Source organism: Anopheles coluzzii, chromosome 3 (genome assembly GCF_943734685.1).
Source record: "Anopheles coluzzii chromosome 3, AcolN3, whole genome shotgun sequence".
In the NCBI taxonomy this organism is placed as follows: domain Eukaryota; kingdom Metazoa; phylum Arthropoda; class Insecta; order Diptera; family Culicidae; genus Anopheles; species Anopheles coluzzii.
In genome coordinates, this window is record NC_064671.1 from 35477001 (window position 1) to 35498479 (window position 21479).

The 21479-nt window shown below is 51.9% G+C and overlaps 2 protein-coding genes across 7 annotated transcripts in view; one reads left to right on the plus strand and one right to left on the minus strand.

Moving 5' to 3' along the window:
* The window catches only part of LOC120955858 (probable nuclear hormone receptor HR38), a 54826-nt gene extending 53202 nt beyond the window's left edge, over positions 1–1624 (plus strand). For all 6 annotated transcript variants that reach the window (XM_049608222.1, XM_040377050.2, XM_040377052.2 and 3 more), the window contains one exon: positions 58–1624. In XM_049608222.1, the coding sequence (XP_049464179.1) occupies positions 58–178 (121 nt within the window). In that variant the 3' untranslated portion in view covers positions 179–1624. The remainder of the gene's footprint in view (positions 1–57) is intronic.
* Positions 781–21430, minus strand: LOC120954765 (dynein axonemal heavy chain 2-like). The gene is made up of 24 exons (XM_040374972.2): positions 21280–21430; positions 20498–21205; positions 19968–20425; positions 17864–19901; positions 17408–17792; positions 17007–17130; positions 15961–16283; positions 14745–15876; positions 13603–14610; positions 13382–13534; positions 12302–13320; positions 11188–12180; positions 10517–11086; positions 10221–10380; positions 9378–9556; positions 8627–9286; positions 7649–8565; positions 7057–7513; positions 6126–6987; positions 5777–6004; positions 5449–5671; positions 3869–4236; positions 2206–2676; positions 781–2083 (listed from the first exon to the last, which is right to left on the minus strand). The coding sequence occupies exons 1-24, from the start codon at positions 21341–21343 to the stop codon at positions 1679–1681; spliced, it is 13905 nt and encodes a 4634-aa protein (XP_040230906.2). The 5' UTR covers positions 21344–21430; the 3' UTR covers positions 781–1678.
* Positions 21431–21479: the final 49 nt, after the last annotated feature.

Consider the following 21479-nt stretch of genomic DNA (forward strand, 5'->3'; position numbering starts at 1 on the left):
TCTCTCTCTCTCTCTCTCTCTCTCTCTCTCTCTCTCTCTCTTTTTCTATTTCTCCAGATGCATCCGAAGTAAAAGGTGTACCGTTCCGCAGTGCGAGTACGGCATGTACAACCCGCACGAGGGCAGATGTCCGAAGAAAAGTGATCGCATCAACGAACAGTTCTCGCTGTACCGGTGAAGGGAATCAACCAGCAGAGAGCTCGCGTACCATCAAAACACGTTACCAAAACACATTGGAACTAACATCACGCCTCCCAGTATCACCGAATCGAAGCGAGACGTGCAGGCGTGATAACACGGGAAGGAGAACCCTTTTTTGTTCTTATTGCAAGACAGTGCACAGATCTGTGAGTGAAACAGTCGAGAAAAAGGGCGATGCAGAGAGCGAGAGCGAAACTTGAGTAGGAATTAAGGTGGTTATTCAGCGCTATTTCCACAAGGTGTATTATTATCCTGATGACTACAGCAACAGCCCTCTGCGCTGTGCGGTCCCCTCCTCCTGCCATGTTTAGCCAATATATCGTAATATTAGCGTTTAGTTTAGTCGCAAACGTCACAGCGCCCCCAGAGCACCCCACAGCTGCCCTCCTCGCGCGCTGATGGGATTTTGCTGGTTTATGGGAGAATATGTAATCGACAATCTTCGAAAATCCACTTAGAGCCTTCCCCAAGTCGTGCAACATTTTGCGCTGACATTATTCGTTGAGTTTAGTGGCCTACTAGTAGAGTATATTGGAGCGCGTGTTACAGTGGTAGTGTTTGAGTTTAGCCTGTTAGCCGTGTTTTAGATGAGTATGTTGTACATATAAGCAGGAAGCAGCCAGATTAGGGAAGCGAGCAAAAAGAGAGATAGTGTGTGTGTGTGTGTTTTTGTAAAAGAGTTCATCGTTTTTCCCGTGTCTATCATCTTCCATCCTTCTATTTAATTCTGTTGCTCGCATTATGATGGGGCCCCAACTGGCGACCAAGTTGGGACCTGTGCTAACTTCGCATCGACAAACTGCATCGAGCTTATTCCAAATGTACGCCCTCCTGCCTCCCGCAGTCCAATCTTACATTGCAAAGCCTCTCTCCAACGTCCCTTCGGATAATCGATGGCAAACAGTATAAATATATCTATAATAGTGGTACGACTCCAGCGAGCGGATACGGCGCTCGACGTAGCATAAAATGGCAAGTGCAAGAACAGAAACAGAATAACGGTGCGACAGGAACGAAGGTATGCGCACGTTTTACCGCCGTCGCTTCACATTACACATTAAGCATAGATGCTAGTCACTTAAGATTGATAGTATTACTACACTTATACTTTTACCAGTACGTATATCTCGTAAGAATCTGCGAAATACTTGATGCATCCTCTTTGTTTGCCACCGGTATTGCGCCGCGCAGCATCGGGGTACGGGGCTCTAGGAAATCCATCGCCGCCCCTAACAAGCTGCTGCCCAAACAAGCTCATTAATCATACACAATCGTACACACACACATACGCCCAAGCAGGCCAATGGGAAAGCCCGTTACGACAGAAAAAGCGCGTGTTTCCGATCGGAACTAGCTGTAAACGCGTTTCGATTTTTTTTGTAATGAATTAATTTTTAAATAAATCAACATTTAAATCGCACAACATCATAACCAAAGCCTGTGTTTTCGCTCTCTACACAACCCAACAAAAATGGTTCTAATCGTTCAGCAGCAGTGCCGTATTGAACATGTTCCAGCCCTGTTCATCCCGTTGCTCCCCGACCGGCAGTGGAAGGCAAAGAACGAAGGAATCTTCACTGCGCTCGGAACTGTAAAACACTGGACATTGGTAGGGAGCGAACGTTTCGGCCGCTCCCATTGCAACACTGCCAGCACGTCGCACGGGACGGAAGGCGACCGGTGGCATCGGGCACGTCATCTCCAGTATATCCGGCACGGCCAGTGTTTGCTTTTCCCAGTCCCAGCTCCCGTTTTCCAGCAGCAAACCCCACGCAATGAAGCCATCCTGAATCGCAATACGTTCCAGCGGTTTGTTCGTGTTAAAGATCGTCACATCCCAGCGGAGATCTTCGAACGGAACACGGTACACTTGTGCATGATGCTAAAAAACAGAGCAAGAGTGAGTATTTTGCGGGGCGCAAAAACCAATCCCCAAAATAAACAACCTTCGAATGTTTGCGTGACAATGCGTGCAAGTCCCTAAAAAAATAAGCGTTGACTTACCTGTAGCACCCCGTTCAGGAAGCGCCTTGGATCGTTGAAGCGTCCAAGCACAATCTCAGCCGGAAGCTGGCCCGTTTCGGTCCAGCGGCGCAGGTAGCGCACCCGCTCCCGGAGCTGCAGCATCCAATCGGCAAGCGATAACCGAATGGTTCGTACGCACGGGCGCGTTTCCTGTGCGCCACCCTCGGCCCACCGTTTCGGGACCGTGTTCTGTTGGAGGGCGGCAAGCAGCACGCTCCAGCGACCGCTCGATTCGTCCAGCAGCTCGTTCGTTGCACCCGTCAGCATCCGGACCAGACAGTCACAGTCCGATTTGATGCGGCCAAGGATGGCATTGTAGGTGCGCACCTCGGCCAGCAGGGCCTCGCACACGGGCGTACTGTTTGCACCGGCACCCACAATGCGGAGCGCGTTCTCGTAGTCCAGGTAAACAGGAAGTGACGATAAGAGGTCCGAGACTGTTTGCTTCGTCTGCGTTTTGTGGTGAGAATGGAATGGAATGGAAAGAAAGACAGAGGAAAGAATTGAAAGTCGGACACGGAGTTTGTTTAAGAGGGAGGGAGGGAAGAAAAACTATAACGAAAACTAAACGAAAACCTAGCGTGAGTTCATCCTCCTCCTCTTTGTGCAACTGTACAACTTTTTTCGATACAATCTTTTTCTGTGTACTTTGTGCTGATGAAGGCAGGGTTAGGCAATCGTTTTAGATACAGAGACTCTCATAGTTTTTTTAAAAGGTATTTTGAATGTTTGCTAATCCCGAAATTAGTCTCACAATTTATATGTTCAAATCTACAAATTATTTACTGTTTATAATACTTTTGTTCGGATGTTTTTCATTATTTTTATGTTTTTCATTATTTATATGTTTTTCATTATTTTTTACCGAATCTTACCGAAATTTCAGAAACAGGCTATAAATCATGGAAACAATTCAAAAATAGTAGAAACGATAAATACATCGTGAGACGAGCTTGAAAACATTCGTGAAAACATCCAATAATTCATGGTAAACGCTGTATCTAGTTGATGTCAATTAGACTATACTCTATACTATTTTGAATATTAAACTAAAGGTATTAAGGCCGGGTGACATTGTCCGTACTCGCTAGTGTAATTTAGATTTTCACTAGCGCATCTGGCGGCGGCTGGTGGAAGCTGTTTTTGGTCATCGAGGGAATGGTCGTGCCGGATCTCAAAATAAAGTAATTTTCCCATCGTTTTTTGTCATGAAAATGTATGCAATGCGTGCAGGACATGTGCATCTACCTTTTTCAAAACTTTTCTCGTTAGAATTAAGTAAAAAACATGAAAAAATTACATATTTTCTGAAGCGGCTTCAAAATATTTGGAAAAATGCTTCGGTCCCCTGCCGCCAGGTGCGCTAGTGAAAATCAATATTACATATTCGAGTATGATCAATGTAGCCCGGCCTTAATGCTTCATGTTAACCCGTACAATCCCAACAAATATATGTTGAATTATAAAATATTTTAATATAACGAAAGTTATGGAGCAATAACGTCACAAATAAAAATTCGTTACAATTGCTTGCCGACCCCTGCGACTCAGCGCAAATAAAGGACCATAAAATCACGCCCGGGAATCCCAAGGTTCTTCCCCACACAAACGCTTTGCTTTACCAACATGAAAGTGTACTTACGCGCTCATGATCCTGTCCAACGTGAGATGGCTGCTGCTGCTGCTGCTGTTGCTGCTGCTGTGATGGGTCCTGTCCCACTCTGGTTAGCATCTGCAGCATGTAGTCGGAGCGTGATTTCAAATATTTAATGTTTGCGTTCTCGTGCTGGCCAAAGACATCGATGCCGTCGCGGTCGGGCAGCTGGGTGGCGATGAACTCCGCGTACGTCTGGTACAGGCCGTCCCGCGGCAACCGGAACCATCCGCGCCCGAGCGACGTTGCTGCGGGAGCGGCGGCCGTCGTCAACGTCGGCCTTAAGAGTTGCGGCTGGAGCAGCTCCTCTGCGTAGATCTCGTAGATGCGCCGGTCCCAGCACGATGCGATTTGTGCTAATTGAAATCAATTGAACAAATTTCGATTCACTTTCAGATGTTTGCTCTGGTCTCGTCCGCTCTCTTTCTCCATCTCTCTGCCCAATCGCTCTATTTCTATTCCCTTTCCCGTGCGCGGAGAAGTGTAATTTGCAACTGTCTACAACTCCCAACCATGACATTGACCATCGGGACCAGAGCGGGTTTGTGAGAGGCTGTACTCATCGGGACACTCATCGCTTTGAAGGAGGTCTTTGACGAAATGTGTCTTTCGATCGTTCATCTGTGCTCAATTGTTTTGAATGGCCTGGCGATTTACGATCCACTGGCGGGAAGCGGCATCGAGAAACTGGCTTTGTCTAATAATAAAATCATCATAACCCTAACCTTCCGCAGTCAATCGTTTAGAGACGATGGACGAGACACACGCATTCGAGCGCACGAATCAAAGTATCAAAAGCCAAAAATCGTCCTCCGGAGATTGAGACAGACAGCCATATCTCGATTGAGTGTGCGGTCGGCATCTTTTTGATGTGGTGTGATCATTCATAAAGAGGCGGTGAAGTGATGATATTGAAGTTTTGGAGATATTGGACCCACCAACAGAGGGGTAAAGCTCCTGCAGAGTTGGCAGGGTCACATGATGTCAACTTATGTTGATGGAAGAATAAACCCTTTCTAAACTGACCTTCTGTAGGCCAGCTGTTGTAATTAGCATTGATTTTAAGGCTTTGTTGAGGGAACTCAAGTACTCGGGAAATGTAAACAGCATTAATCTAAACGGCCTGAATGTATAATTTACAAGGAGTGGTCGTAAATGCTACATCGCAAAAGACAAATACGACGTAATTGCACTTCCTGTTCAAACACACTTAAGATAGTTAGCTGCAATTAGAAATTATCATCGATGACCCCATAAAAGACTTTCATCAACCAAACCTCCGGAAATGCACACAAAAAACCATCCTACATCATCAAAATACCCACCGGAACTGTGCAAAAAAGCATCCTACATCATCCGTAACAAGATATAAACGGGATGACCTTTTTTGATCTCCCATTTTAACCTCGCCTGACCCAACAGTGCAATTACAGACATTCCTTTCCCGAGTCGCAAATTAACCTTCCCAGCACCGAGTTTTGCTTAAATATTCTTTAACCCAACCCTCATCGGAGCCCAACCCAGCGCTCAGCATCACCGACTGCCATCCTGGCTGGACTTTCACTTACCACCGTAGCAGAGCTCCAGGGCGGCACCCTTTAAAAACTGCCAGGGCGTTGCATCGTGCTCTTGCTGCTCGTCCTCCAAATCCAAACCATGAAAATTGTCCTCGATGCTAACGTCACCGTTCCCATCGCCACGACCACCCTGGCGGCCGCGCTGAAGCCTTGGATCGACCGCTTTCTTCACGAGCAGCTTCTCCAGCCCGTACGCAAGCAAACTTTCCGCAAGCTGAAGAGCAACAAAAAAATGGCAAGAAATAAAGAAAGAAAGAAAGAATTAAATCTCGGAAGGCAATATGCAACGCCGCCCCGTTCTACACCCCAAAACACCTACGCAAAAATCATTGTTGACAAAATGGTACGGTTCGAGCCAGCCGAGCTGCTGAAAGTTGTTCCGTTCGAGCAGCAGCCCGTGCAGGAACGCCATCGCAAACAGCAGACGCTTGTAGTGTGCCTCGGTGGAGGAGCTTTTGGTGGTGCTTTGCTTCATCGCCGCCGTGGCCTGTTTGAACCGTGCCTCTCCGATCTCGTCGTACAGATTGCCCATATGATGCTTGATGCCCTGTGCGATTGGGGCGGGGGAAGAAGCAGCAAAAGAAAGAGCAATGAGCAAATTCCAAACCTCGCCCTTGATTGACAGTTTTGCCATTCCTTTCGGCGACAATTTTCCCAATACTACCTACCTTCGGCTCTTCGTATGCTAATTTGATGCAGTTTTGCAGCACCGACAGCGGCAGCGCCTCGTGCGGCTTGGAGCTGAGCCAAAGGCGGAACTTGGAGTTGGGATTGGTGCGCTTCAGGAACGCCATCACGTGGGGCAGTTGCTTCAGGAACGTTTCCGCCAGCTGGCAATCGCTTACGTACAGCCAAGACTCGTCGCTAACGCATCGCTGCAGCAGCCCAACGAACGCCTCCATCCGATCCTCCGTTATGGCCAACGTTTCGAAACACTTCTTGCCACCGTCCTGCGACGAGCCTGCACCGTTCACTTTCCTTGCCAGTCGTTCGAGCTTTGCCAGCGGATTGGAGCTGCCCCGCACGAGCAGCAGTATCAGACTGTGGGCGGAAGACTCCTGGAATGCGTCCTCCAGCGTGCCCACCGGGACGCTGACGTACTTCAGGCCCAGCGTGTCCCGGGTGAAATCGTTCATGCAGCTTTCGATGCGATCCAACCGCAAGCTACGCACGATAAGATACTTTTGGAACTTTTTCAAATTTATCTCCCAATTGCCGGGCAGGGGTGACACTTCCGGCAGTGATGACAGGTACCACTGTTTCCAGTCTTCTGGCAGTTCGGCGAATGATTCCACTATGCCGTGAAAGCCGGGCAGTCGGTCCAGGTCGGTCAGCTGATCCCAGTGCAGATCGGACAGCCAGCTGCGGCACGGATTTTCCATCTGCTCCTGGCGATCAATTTTGCCTGCTCCGTATACCAGAAAGCGAAACTCTCTTGGACTGAGCGCTTCATCGGCAAAGAGTAACCGAACGCACAGGTAGAACGCAAACAGCTTTCGATCATTTTCGAACAATCCGCGAGATACAATGCTGCAGAAATGGAAAAGTTATCGAAGTTTCAAACTTCAACACCAACCGCTCAAGTTACACGTTCATTACCGAAACACGTTGAATGTGTGATAGTCATCGATTCGTCGCTTTCGCTCCGCAACCTGCTGTACGCGCCCACTTTTCTCCAGGGACAGCGAAAACAGTGCCTGATACCACTCGAGCGAGTAGCGATACAGTGGATTAAATAGCTGCAGATCGCCAAGGACGAGAAAGAGCAGCGCGGAACGGGACGCACAGGATCGATAGACTTCGCGGGACGTTTCGATCTCGATGCGGGTCTGTTCCGCCTGCTGCAGCCCACTCGAGACGGTTTCGAATGTCGCGCGCGAGCTTTGCAGCACCTGATACAGCTCTTCGTCCTCGAGCAGTGGTACCTTGCTTTCGTTCAAGATGCGTAGTATCTGTTCCTCCAGATCGACGAGCGTTTGCTTGTTTTGAAGAATCGTTTGCTGGAGCAGTTCTTTTCGCTCTTCAAGGGAGGGATTTTCGCTTTGTACTAGCAGGCCTGTGAATAAAAAGCAACAAATAAGCAGTGAATGCTCGAGTGCCTCGATGGTCTAATTGACCTGCCGCTTGGACTTGCCGCCAGCTACAACACCAAGGACCGGGGATCGAACCCCGTTGTAACGCATTCTCTTACCGAGCATTTTCATCTCCAGCCCTTCCGCTCCCAGCACGAAGCTCAGCTGATTGACGCGCTTTACCAAAGCTCCCGACATCCGCACCGACTCCTGCCCAACCAGATACAATGGATGTGCCGCTTCGTCGCCCTTCTTTTGAGCCTTCTCACGGCACGTTCCACAAGTCGCCGTCACCGTGTCTCGCAGCGTGAACAACTCATCCAGCTGGCTCACATTCCTTCGGTTAACATTTTCCACCATCAGTGGCGTGTGCTGCTCGAACGTTTCCACCAGCGTCGATTCACAGATTTCATCATCGAAATCAACCAACTGAACGTGCCCCGCCAGCTCCGCCAGCAGCCACTTCTGGGCCTCCTCCTGCGGATCAACGATCAACGCGACGCGCGTACTTTTCATCAAAATGGTTGCATTTTCCGCCGAAAAATCATCCGGCGGCAGCCCATTTTCGTGCCACCGGATCAGCACGCCGGGATCGTAAAAGAAAGATCGCAGCGAAAAGCGCTGGGTGAAGGGCATTTCCGTCGTCTCGAGATCAATCAACCATTGGGATAGGAAGCTGGCACGTGTTTCAATGTTTACAGGACCCAGATAGGTGAGAAAGCCAGCGGCTAGCAGTGTGTCACCGATCAGACTTGCGTAGCTGCCTTCCAGCTCGTTCTTGGTCGCAAGCCAGCGGGTCCGTTCGCCGGCCAGATTGTCCACCAGGTTGCGAGCCCGCTCCAGCTTCAGTGCCATCTGGCGGGCGGTCTCTTCGAGCTGCAACTTTTCCGCAATCTTGGCCTCGTACTCCGCCCGCAGCTGGGCCAACTTTTCCGCCAGCTCGATCAGCTTGCGTTCGGCCGCCGCGAGTTCGTTTTGCTTCTCCAGCAGCGACGCGTTGGCTTCCTCCATTTTGCGTATCTTTGGTCCAACGAATCTAGCGAAAAAGATCATATTTTAACGCTCACAATTTTCGTTAGTTAAGCGCGTTCACTTACTTGTAAACCTTGCCATAGTTGTCGATCGCCCGCACCCACAGCATCAGCGATTTGGCCGCCTTCGAAACGGTACCGACCTTGTCCGGTTCCAGGTCGGGGTTTTTCACGTACCCGCTGATCGTTTTGAGCGTCCGCTCGGCGATGTTGTTCCGATCGAAGCCCTTCAGCGTGTCGAGGAACTTTTGCTCCCCGAGCTGCCGCTTCGACTCCGCCCAGGTCGGCTCCTTGCCGAGCAGTATCATCACCGCCTCCATCACCAGCTCCACCTTCGTCGGCGGCCGGCTGTACGATTTGATCTCGTTCATGTCCTTCTTGTTGAGCGAATCGAGGGCCGCGACGGCCGCGTTCAGCGCCGGCATGGCGCGCTGCAAATCGGCCCCCGCCACCTCCGCCAGCTGCTTGCACACAATCTCCTCCGCGCCGATCTTGACGCGCTTGACCGACACCTCCTCCGTCTGCTCGTCCGCTTCCCGCGTTTGCTGCTCGATCTGCTCGAGAAACTCGTCCAGCTGCACCTGGAACAGGGCTATCTCGCGCTGCCGCTCCTGCAGCTCGGTGGACAGATTGGCCACCTTAACCGTTGCGTCCTCGATGCGTTCGATGCCGATGCGGAACTTCCGATGCAGGGCCTGCAGTTCGAGCCGCTTCTCACGCAACACTCTGCAAAAACGCAACAAAATTTATCTTACGAATTGAAGGAAGTTCAAATTGTTAATCTCCGCAAAAAAAAGTAACCCAAACATGGACTGACCTTTGGAATGTATCGAGCAGCTCGAAATACCAGCTGCAGGGTGCAATTATATTTCGCTTAGCGGCAGTCGCCAATGTCGCCTCCACCTGGACGGCGTAATGTATGCGAAACAATAAATCATGCGTCGCAATCTGAAGCCGCTCCTCGGTGCTCTGTACCAAGCTTTCTCTCCGGCGGGCCTGGAAAGAAAGACGTATCGTGTAAACACGGGGTGAATAATTTTGCCTGCTTAACAAAAAACGGGCCCGGGCCAACGACGGGGAGCCCATACGGGAGATAATAACTCAATTCAAGATGCTAAGGTCGGTCTCCCCGTGATGACAACCCGTACTCGTATCTATCTGGTAGCGATCAGACAAACTACAACTCAACTACATTCTACCAAAGAGCCCCACCGCCCTGGTTTTGTTGTACACAACAACATGCGAAGCAGCTTCTTGATATCGTGTGCCTCCTCTTCCCCAAACCATGCGCTGTCAACATGAGTTTGTTTGCTTAATTAGTCGTCCTCTTCGTCGGTGGCACAATCTTTTTTTTCTCTCTCTGTTGCCATTTTTTGCCTTCTTCTCGCAACTCTCGTGTCTCGCATGTAAAGAAGACACACAAAAAATGCATTTGCATAACTCCTCACAGGGCCAAGAATGCTTCCCTGGACGGAGGTTCCTATTGAGGTAACGTTTCGTTTGATCAGCCTCAAATGCAGCATCACTCAGAAGCGCATTTTTGCACGTCCCGTCCACCCGAAGATGATGACGACGAAACACACAAGACAAAACAAAACAAAAAAGGCAAAAGAGATGCTGTAAGGGAAGATGAAAAAAAAACAACAGTGGAACCCTTTACCTTCTTGACTGTACCATCCGCGCCCTGGATGGGCACATCGAGCGGTACGTTCCTGAGCAGGTACTTCTTGGAAATCTCCAGCAGTGACGCCTCTGGCCAGTCGTGCATGCAGTCCACGGTTAGCTCGCGCGCCAGCGACGGATACCGCTGGAGAACGATTCTAACAAGCCCACCGCCGAGTGTGCATAAAACGAGAAGAAACAATGGGCAATGAAAGTGAAATGTTGTTGCACGATTGCGCTACTGTGCGCTGGTTACAAGGTCAAGAACGGATGTACCAACAAACACAGACACACCTAAAAGCGCCTACTTCCAAGGGTAAGCACAGGACAAGGTGTAAATTGGCGCGTACTTTCCGCCAGTCCGGCGTGTTTGCCGTGTCTTCCGTGCCTTCGCCCGTCTTGTTTTGGGTTCCATTTGGTTGCCCGACGGGACTGTTTTCGCAAAAAAGCACGCCCAGCTCTTCACCGCCCATTATGCCGCCGAGCAGCTCCATCAGCCGTTCGTTCGGTTCTGCCTCTACAATGTCGTCCAGATTGACCAGTGCCAGCACACAACCCTGCTGCTGCTGTACGCCCAGACACACTTGGAACAGGTTCAAAAATTCGCTCTCAACCGTTTCCGGCCCATCCCGTGCCGTTACGCTCATCCGATGGTACGTGATCGGCCTGTGCACTGCGAGCCGGGCTGCGAGCTGGCAAACCACCGTCCGACCGCCACCGGGAAGACCCATCAGCATCGAGCCGATGCGCCCGAGCCGCACATTGCGCAGCACTTTCGTCGCGTGTTCTATGGCTTCTCGGTGGATGAGGAGGTTTTTCGTGGAATCGTCCGAAACTTCAGCCCAGCGCTCCTCGGTTCGAAGTCTAACCAAATGGAGGGGGTAAGAAGAGAAATGCATTTAATGTAATTCTTTCCCTTCCACCCCCACTCCACCCTTCTAAATCCTTTTCAAAGCTCAAATTACATCAATTGATTAATATCCCGCACGTCCTCGTACGGATTCGCGGTTGGAGTTTCGGTCCGCGACAACAGATCGGTGAAGATTGGGCTCTGATTGTTCGGGCAGAGACCGTGCAGCGTTACCTCGTAGTGGCCCGACACGGTTTCGTTCAGCAGCTCGTAGTACCGTCTGTGATCCGTCCGCTCCAGCCGGTCCCACGTTTCTCGGTAGCACTCGTGTATCCACAGCCGAAGCAGCGTCGCCTTCTCCGCGAGATAAGCGTCCGGGGCAACGGCATCGCCGAGACAATGGCACACCGCCCGCACTATGGAGGCGATTGTCTCGAGCGAAAACTGGTAGCGCAGCCGGGCCGGCGTGGGCGGAAGTCGTCGCGTGAGGCGCCCGACAAAGTCTACCGTCGCTGGCGCCAGCAGCCTGAGCACGGCAGCGCCTGGCTGTTGCTGTTGCGCCGGCACGGTGGTCCGTATCATATCGGTGAAGATTTGCCCGAGCTGCTCGTCGCCCGCCGGTGTCATGATCAGTAGATGACATTTGTTGAGCAAACTTTGCATGACGGGTTGGGTTGGCGTGTGACAATGGTGCAGCCGCATGGCGAGCACCGTTTGACACTGCTCGATGCGCATCGAGGTGCTGCCGCCCGGTTCATGCCATTCGCCCGTATCGCAAAAGCCACGCGTAAACTCATCCACCGCGTACGGGTTTGAAGCGGTCGTGTGCAGATCGTCGAAAAAGCAGACCATTTGTTTGCGGTCTGCCGGATAGAGGCGAGCTTTCATGACTTTTAGCGCGTGGCAGCGCAGTCGATTGCGTAGCTGGCGTATTGTGGTGCGTTGCGTTAGAACGATCCGCATCGAGGACCAGTGTGCGGGGTCGAGCTCGGTTAAAATGGCTTTTACTAGGGCGGACTTTCCAACGGACGTTTCGCTTGCGAGCAGCACGGGTGCACCATTCCGCATCAGGGCACGCACGAGAAATTCATGAGCGATCGTGTGAGCACTGTGGAAAAGAAAAGGAAGAAGAAATAAAGAGAACATTTCATTTGGGGCGTCATTTCCGCGTTGACGCAAACGCCCCAGAAACGTTCCATCGACCAGTGGGATAGTCAAGTTTGACATACCTCCGATAAATGCGTTCGCCTACTGCACCGTTCACCGACAGCTCGGCCGGCAGCTTTGTCTCCCACGGTCGCCACGCGCCCTCCGGAAGTTCAACGTAGAACTGGTAAACGTTCTCCTTCAACGGATAACCCGCCTCGGGATGCTGCTCGCGCAAAAACAGATCATATTTACCCCGGCTACCATCAGCATCATCCAGCGAGCCGGCGATGGACCAAACGGCACAGAAAAAGAACACCTTCCCCAGCGCTTCCGACCACCGCTCGAGCCGCTCTTCGCCCGTCTGCGGGCGGAATATTTTGCTCGTATCGAATGGTGCAAGCAAACTATCACACAGCTGACAGAATGTACGCACCACCGACACGTCGCCGATGTTCGCCACCGTCCGACACTCGGACCGGCGGAAGGAGAGCAGCCCCTCCATATACTTCTCCACCAGCGTCTGCAATCGCTGGCGCAGCATCAGCTCGCCCTTCTGCTCCAGCCAAACGTGCACCAGCGCGGGCCAGCAGAGATCGTCGGCACCGAGGTGCACGAGGGAGAAATGTGACACCAACGAGGGCGTTACGCTATCGAGCGGCCCGACGCACTCGACGATCACTTTCACGCCACGGTCAGGGCCGTCCGACGCCGCACTAATCGGAGTAAAATCGCAGCCCATATAGTGCCCGGACTGGAGTGCCAGCTGGGCGACGCAATCGATCCATTCGCCGCACGGCACGGCATCGAATATCAAACACTTTCTACCAGCGGTGCACTCTTCCGAGCCGGGCGGCGGATGCAGGCACGCCCCGATGACGCTGTCCAGCCAGCCGCGATCGAATGCGGCCGGGTGGGAGGAATGGCGGAGAGTAGCCGGGAGGATGCGGGTCGGTTCGTAGGCGGGCTTCAATATGCCAAGGGCGATACCGATGCAGGCACTTTTGCCCGTACCGGCCGCTCCCGTCACCACTATCGGGCGTCCGTCGGCGAGAAGGGCCTGATGGAGCAGCAGTACCTTGTCAATCATACCGTCTGAAAGCTGTAAATGTTAAAGCAGATGAGATTTGTTGGCTGTGGTTATCAGATTTACTGCTAATTACCTTGAAATGCATTGCTTTTGCCTGATTTTGCACAACCTCTTTCAGCTCATCTTCGTTGCTTTGTGTTGGTGGATCGAATGCGCCGAAAACAAGCACTAAATTACGATGGCAGTTCCGCATTTCCACCTCAGAAAAATAACCCTGGTAAGTGTTCTGCAAGCGGATAATTGTACTCTCCATTATTTTCCCTCTAAAATGTTTACACTCCTTCTACTACTCACGCAGAACGCAGCCAGGAACGCTCGCTTCTCCTCGCTCCAGTCACGCACTGACAGCTCATCGGGTTTGTTTACATCGGCCGCTGACGTTTGTTGCACAAGCCGCCCGGCCTCGACGACACGTTTTAGTTGCCGCAGTGAAAACATCCCTCCCTCGGCAAAATACGGACTGGATAATTTCATTTGCCGGAGAAATAGTTCGAAAAGTTTCGCAATTCGTACACTGTGATCGTAACCGGCCAGCCATAACCACGATTCCAACACTTTCGACCGATCGACGGAGGTTATGTGTACCGGGCGGAACAGTGTTCGGTCCAGCTCTTGTGGCGCCATTTTGCGACCGGAACCGGAACTGGTGAGTGCAAACAGCCGAAAGCGACCGAATCGTTCTTCCCAGCTTAACTTTCGCTTTGCCGTTGTCGATTTTCGCACGGCCGTAACCGTTTCCCGTGCGTTGTCAGCGATTTGGGTTACGATGGTGCTTGGCAAGCGCTCGAAGCACCGCAACAGCAACCATCCTCCGACCATTTTCACGCCACGCACCATGCGCATCATGTCCTCTGGGGTGGAGCTCGTATCGCACTCTAGCGTCAGCAGAAACACACCGACCGAGTGGGCCAAACTCTCCAGTAGCACCTGCCGGCCGCAGCATCCACCGGAAGTGCCGAGCAGGAGGGGAATTTGGCGTAATTTTAGCGCACATACCGTGGCCATTCGGGCCCGCTCGCTTACTGGTGTGAGCAGCATCGGTTCGGTGGAGCGTTTGCATTCGTACCCGTAGGCAAAGCGGGTGTCAAACAGCTGGATCACGCATTTTCGACCCGGCGGATGGCAGTGCGAGTGCAGCTGGCATACCCACTCGAACGTTTCCAGCCCGTGGAGCTCCTTCCGGCGGCACAGCCGTTCAATCAGATCTCTTGCGTTTAGCTCGAGAATTAACAGATCGTACAGCTTCTTGCACTGCCAGCGTTCGCTGCACGTGCGTGCCGAAGCCGTCAGTTCTTGAAGTAGCTGAGGGAAGCAGACAAGGCACATACAGAAAGTATTTAACAACGGCGATCGTGAAATTTATATCCCCCGATGCTAAAACACATCAAACGACGTTGCAGATTGAAAACCGACAGCAGGACACCACCGCTACATACCTTTGTGTGTAGCGCGCGCAACATTTTCAACGGTTTCTTGGTGCCGAGTAGACTGCACTGCACCAAGGCATTCCTGGTATGCAGCGTTTGCTGCAGCTCGACACTCTTCAGGCACAGCTGCAGCGGCCAGCTGCGCAGCCAGCCCGTCTCGACCCGCTTGAAGTAGCTCCTCCGTAGGGCGGTGTGGCAGCTCCACAATAAATCACGCATCGCATCGCGAATGTGACATTCGAGCTGGTTCATGAGCTCAGCCACACCATCCGGCCCGGGCCGTGCATCGGGCAGCGGGGACGATCCAACGAACGAGATGTACTCGTCATCCCCGGTGTACACTCCCACCACGCCCGGCGGGACCGCCTTGCCCCGATCGAGCAGATGAAACCGGGCTACGTTTTCATACAGCAGCGGCAACGATTGCTCCAGCTGGGCGTACTTGAGCGGCGCAGCGATCAGCCCGATCAGCTGCCGGTCGGAAAGCAGGTAAAAGCGCGGGAAAACGGCACGCTGCTCGCGCAACACCTCACCCAGCGTGTCCGCCTGCTGGTTGAGCCGCTTGCGGACCGACTCCAGCTCGGCAATAAATTCTTGCCCCACCGGGCACACGTCCTCCACCAGCCGGGCCGTCGAGAGGTAGCGCATCAGTTCACACCACTGCGCAAAGGCGGCGCGAAACCCATCGTTGAACGCGTCCAGCTTCGAGCCGGGCGCTGTGCCGCGGCTGATCCGGTGCAGCTCGTGCAGCGTTCGACACTCGGCCACCATGCGCACGACGATCTCGAGCATCTCGTCCAGCAGGCCGACCGTGTGCTCCCAGTAATCGATCAGCGCCTGGTACGGATGGCGATGGGGCGATCGGCGCAAGCGATTTATGATCCCGACGTTGTCCGCCAGCGTTCGGAAGTGGGTGGCCGGGTTGCGCAGTTCCAGAAAGCCACCACCGCCCGCTGGCTGCCGGATGTTGAATTCAATTGCGCGGACACGCAACGCAACCGCTTCGAGGTCGAGCTCTACCTCGTGCTCTTTGCGGGCGGCGTAGCACAGGTCCAGGAGCGGTTCCTCGTAGCTGTACAGTGCCAGCGCGGTCATCGTCTGGAAGCTGCACTGTACGCCCGGTAGCTCTGGGGCATCTTCGCTACAAACACATCGCAATTTGATCACATGGAGGGCGCGGGTGAGTTTCTTTGATTTGCTCCAATTCGCAACTGAATGTACTTACCACATCGCAATTTCCTTCACCTTCTGCCAGTGGCGCTCCTGCATGAAGGAGGCGCGCATCGTGCACACGATCGTAACCGTCGTGCAGAAGTGGGCGATTTCTGCTCCCACCCGGTGGAACACATCGAACTCTTCTTGGCTGATGGGGCCGTCCGCTAACAGTGCGTACGCTTGCCGAAAGTGGCCCGACAGCATGTGCAGATCGATCTCGTCCGCGGTGCTATAGGTTTCGGCCATGATACGATCCCGCTCGATACGCCACTCCTTCACCAGCATCCACACCTGGCGCAGATTTTCTAGTTTTGAGCGAATTTCTTGTAAAGCCTAACGATGAGGTAAGTGTTTAGCATTTAAACAGTAAAATTATTTGCTTACTAAATGGTTCTTATTCGGATCTCATTCGGATCTCAGCCATAAATATCTAAGAAGTATTTTTTTTTTACTTATTTTATCGATTCGTAAGTACTTTCTTTCACTGTTTCCATCGACACTAAATTAGAATTTGGCGTGACTGTTCTAATTCAAGCTTTTAGTTGTACGTGTGAATTACTGTCTACGATGATCCATCTGACATGAGCAAATCATCATTCAAGTAAGAGCAAAGTGCAACTACGTGCAAAGAATTAAAACTAAATTTAGATCACGGGTTTCATCTTGTCGGTAGAAGTAGTCTCGGTAAATGGCTTACTACACAGTCGCTTTAGCTTAACGAGACACAAGTCTAAACATCGTTACAGTACGATTAAACCAGCGTTGTTGTTCGCCATTTAGCAAGTGTAACTAATATTAACCGTCTGAATCATTAGCAACGGCATTCCCGATTGAATCGGAACAAAATGTTGGCCAGTTGATGCTGTAGAGAGCATTTCCCATCCACTTCACACCAACCAATGCCAAAGGTTGTGTGTGTATGTACCCATTCGACTGCACTTTACCCCAGAGAACAATGGCATTGGGGAAGTAAAACGCCTGCCAAGCTGCAAAAGGGGCATGGTTGGCAGGGGAAGCAAAAGAGGAATAAAATAATGACCATAGCATAGAACTTACAGGCAACCGCACATAATCGACACCGAGCAACCGCATCCGCTCCTCGATCTCGCGCTCGCGGCGTTCTAACTCTTCCAATTGCATCATTAAACGGTCAATTGCTTCGAACGCTTCGTCCGGAGTCCTACGGGAATGGCAATAGAAATAAAAAAAAAACGAACCTTACCCATCACACACACACAACAGGCGCAGCGCAGCGACATAACAAAGAAAAGTTTTTCTTCCCAATCCCCGCACCCGTTTGACTACGGCCGGCATCTGCCTGGTTCCAACGCGAAACCATTAGACACGCTGCCCTGCCATGGAAGGGGTCGTAAACCTAGCCCCCCCCCCCCCCCCCCCCCCGTAATATTGCAGCGGTTCGTCATTTTGTCCAACCCTCGCCCTGCCCACACGCTTACGAGTCCTCCGCGGTGGACATCTCTTCGCGCAGCATCTTGAGCATCTCCAGTGCGTCCACCTTGAGCGCGTCGGCCGCCCCGGTCATCGACAGCTTGAACTGATCCTGGTAGTTTTCGATCTGCTCCCGGATCGCCTTCAGATCGGCCCGGTACTGGGCCCAGATCTGGTCGATGTTGTGGCGCAGCGCGTACGCTTCCGGCAGCAGATCGGCGACGTATTTTTCCAGCACCACAAAGTACTTCAAGATGATAGCGATTTCCTGCTCCTTGGCGGGCAACTCGTCGTAGCAAACCTGGTACCGCTCCTCCAGCCGCTTCAGCTCGTACACTTCCAGCGGCTCGTGGCGAAGCTCTTCTACATTTTGCTGCAAAATTTTGTTGAAATCTGTGCACGAGGAACGAACCTTTGCTATTAGTTCAAGAAGTCTTCACTTGGGGATTTTGGGGCATACTTACCGATGATTTTGCCATACGCGATGCACTTCAGATACTCGATGTAGTTCGTCTGCCACTCGGCAATGTGACCGGTGAGGGCGTACTTCAGCTTCAGCGCATCAATCTCCACGCTGCGGCACACCACAAAATCGCCCTGCGTCGAGAGCTGATTTTGCAGCTCCTCAAACTTTTCAATGTTCTTCTGGAACGCTTCCGACGTCATGGCCGTCAGCTTGAAGCGCTCAATGAACGCCGCCTTGTCGACGCACCAGAACGGTCGAAAAACGTTCCACTTGGACTGGTAGGTGCGCAGCAGCCGCACCGTGTCGTTGATCGTTTCATCGATCGAACGCGAGATCTGCAGGTACTCCGAATGTTCCAGCAGCTGCAGATAGAAGCTACGCTCTCCACTGTCCAGCTGGTAGCGCCGGGCCATGCTCGGCACCGGGCGAATCGTCAGACAAACTTCCTCCACCAGGCGGCGCAGCGTCTGCTCGACCGCTTCCACCGACGGCTCATAAACGGCGCCCTCCCGCTTCAACAGTATCTCTATCATCAGTATCGGACTGGCGTGGACGTTCTCGATTGCCGTCTGAACACCACGCAGCGTGTTGAGCGTGCAGGTGAAGATGGCCGCCCGCAACAGCTTGTCAATTTTGTGCAAGTACTGCTCCCAAATGCTGCCCATCTTGCGTATGTTCGACCCGAGACTGTCGTACACGTTAAATATGTGCTGGCTCACCTCCGTCAGCACTTCGAGCAGCTCTGTAAAAACAGTCTTCTTCTGCTCGGCCACACCGGCCATTAGCTGTGCCACGCTGACCGGATGTTGCTGCTGCTCGAACCGAACGAAAATCGTTGCGTAGATTCGTTCTACGAGCGATACGATTTTGTGATTCTCGCGCTTGTACAGCTCGATCAGTTCGAGCAGCTCGCGCACATTCACCACGTACCCCTCGATGAACTCACTCAAATCTTCCTCCCAGGTAAGCTTACTGCGCATCGGCTCCAACTTCCGCTCCGTCTGCTGTATCATGGGCTTAAAGAACAGCCGCTCCTTGTCCGAGATAGACGAAACGACCCCATTGAAGTAAAGCACCAATCGCAGCACGTTGTCAAACGTGAGCCGCGTGTTTTCATGCTTCTCCAGGTCCAGGCTCATCGGGATGTTCACGCCGAGCGTTTTGAAGTAGTACGCCTCATCGAACAGCACCAACAGCCGACGCTCGATGTTCACCTCGAACAGACCCGGTCGGAGATTGCTTCTACAGATAAGATTACGATGATACCAGGACGCCATCTCGGTGGTGATCGATTTGCTCCAAGACTCGCTAAAACCTTTCAGAGCCGCCTTCACCTGCTTCTCGCACGCTTCGTACAGTGCCAGCACCTCCTCCTGCTGGGGATGCTCCGGAAAGAAGCGACAGTTTACAATAAGTGTGCGCAAATGTGTCAGATGATCAAATCGCATCTTCAGCACGGCATAGCGACCAGCGTGCGGTGGCAGCAGCGCAGGATACTCCGCTATACCGGACGAAATGTCCTTCGACAGCTGCATAATCTCCTCATTCAGCATGCCCCACACATCGCCAATTTTGCGCATGAAGCTTTCGCGAATGTTTTCCCGCTTGTAAAAGTTCAGCAGCGTCACGAGCACGTTCAGCTTTTCCTCCAAATTCTCCGACATCAGGAACACGTTCGACAGCAAGTTTTCTATAATGTCGTCCAGGCTTTTGAGCATCTCCCGGAACTCGCCCACGTACCGGTACCAGTCTTTGTTGTTAATGTCCAGTATCGTGCTGCCGACCGACTCGATCGTCTCCAGAGCATTGTGAAAGATACGCTCCACCTGCTCACAGCGTCGCTCAAACTCGTCCGCATTGTTGCAAAAGAAGCGATACGAGGTATAGGACGTACTGTCCGCATACTTGCCGAAGATGAGCATCGCGTCACAGATCTCCAAGATATCGTGCAGACGTTGCAAAAATGCATTGATTCGATTGAAGATGGCGGCATAATCCAGATTCCACGTGAACTCATCCTTGAAGTGCTCCAACATCTATGGAGATAGGAAGTTTAATTGAACAACTTATTCTTCGACTGAGATCCACTTCTTTATGCTTACCTCTTCGTAAATGATTTTGTATGATTCACAACATTCAATCTTCATGCGACACACCTCAATGCCGTACCTTGGTGCTCCCGAAAGAATACGCTCGATGTCAATGCCTCGCATACAGCAGGCTACGATTTCGTTGCTAAGGTACAGAAACAGTTTCGTAATGCTTTCGTCCCTGTTCAGATGGCTCGATTCTTGTCCAATGAAACGAATGATATGCATCACGTAGATCAACTGCGAACAAAAGTCGTCCCCCGTCTCCAGCGTCCCGATGGCAAAGCACGGATCGACCAACAGCTTCAGAAAGGGAATGTTCGACTCGGCGATTTCAATTTCCTTATCCAAATCCTCCAGCACGTCCTTGAGATGCTTTATGTAGAGCGATTGGGCGAGCTCGAGAATGCGAACGATGTGCTGCACATTGGGGCCCTTGAATTGAAGCCGCAGGGCTGACAGCACCTCATCTGTGGGTGGGATTAATTATAAACCCCAATGGCATCTCTCTCTCTCTCTCTCTCTCACTTATTTATACTTACGCCGATAAAGCCAAAAGCTGTACTCATCCGATGGGCACACGAGATCGTCCGGCACGAAATGCTGCGTATCGCTCAGCGTAGCCCTAATTTGCCCCGTCCAGTCAATCACTACCGCTTCGAGCCGCTTGATTGTCGAACGATTCAGCACTACCTCCTGCACCTCCATATCGCAACCCTCGCGTGGCACGTACAGCAGCGTAATACCCGACAGCTTGTAGTGCAGCTCGGTAAGGTACGTCATGAACGCGTTAAACCCATTGATGATGTTTGCCTTTACGTTTTCCGACCAATCCGCGTTCGACAGTATCATCGGCCCATACACCTGCTCCAGTATCACCAGCAGCGAGCCCTCGATGTCTCCGTGGAGCGTCCCGAACATGATGTCATCGTGGAACCGCTCCAGCACATTGAACAGTTGATCCTGCTCGCGCATAAAGTACATCAGATCGTTGATGGGACAGAGCGGGAACGCTAGCGATGCGGACAACCGATTGCCGTCGTAAAAGATAAACAGCAGCGGATTGTTCACGTCCGTCAGCCACAGTTTGATCGTTTCGGACACCTCCTCGTTAAAGTCCTGGTCGTCGTAGTCGAACAGAATAATCATGCCGCGGATGAAGCCCACCAACGTTTCAAGATCCTCGTCGGAATAAGCGGGTTTGTCGATTTCTTCCACCGCTTCGACCACTTCTTCTACTACCTTCTTTCCTGTAGGTTTTTGAGAGAAGAGCATGAATAAAGTTAACATTAAAGAACCAGAATTCAAAGCTCATTCACCTTACCTTCATCGCTGGAGTCAGTAAGACTCGAAATTTCACTCATATCACCTTCGTGTTCGGTAGCCATTTCTCTTGTAAATGCTTCCTTTTTCACCGGCAGTTGCTGATTGAATGAAGACCTGCCAGACCGTCCGTCAGTGAAAATCTGACCGTCCTGTTTGTAGCTACAACAAACCTTTCCCTGGATACCATCCGTTATATTG

Excerpts from the sequence above, each read along its gene's own strand:
- LOC120954765 (XM_040374972.2), bottom strand. The coding sequence starts at position 21,343 with ATGGCTACCGAACACGAAGGTGATATGAGTGAAATTTCGAGTCTTACT. Across the intron at positions 15,877-15,960 it reads GTGAAGGAAATTGCGATGTG|CGAAGATGCCCCAGAGCTAC; the intron begins GTAAGTACATTC and ends ATGTGTTTGTAG. Across the intron at positions 6,005-6,125 it reads TAGCATACGAAGAGCCGAAG|GGCATCAAGCATCATATGGG; the intron begins GTAGGTAGTATT and ends CCAATCGCACAG.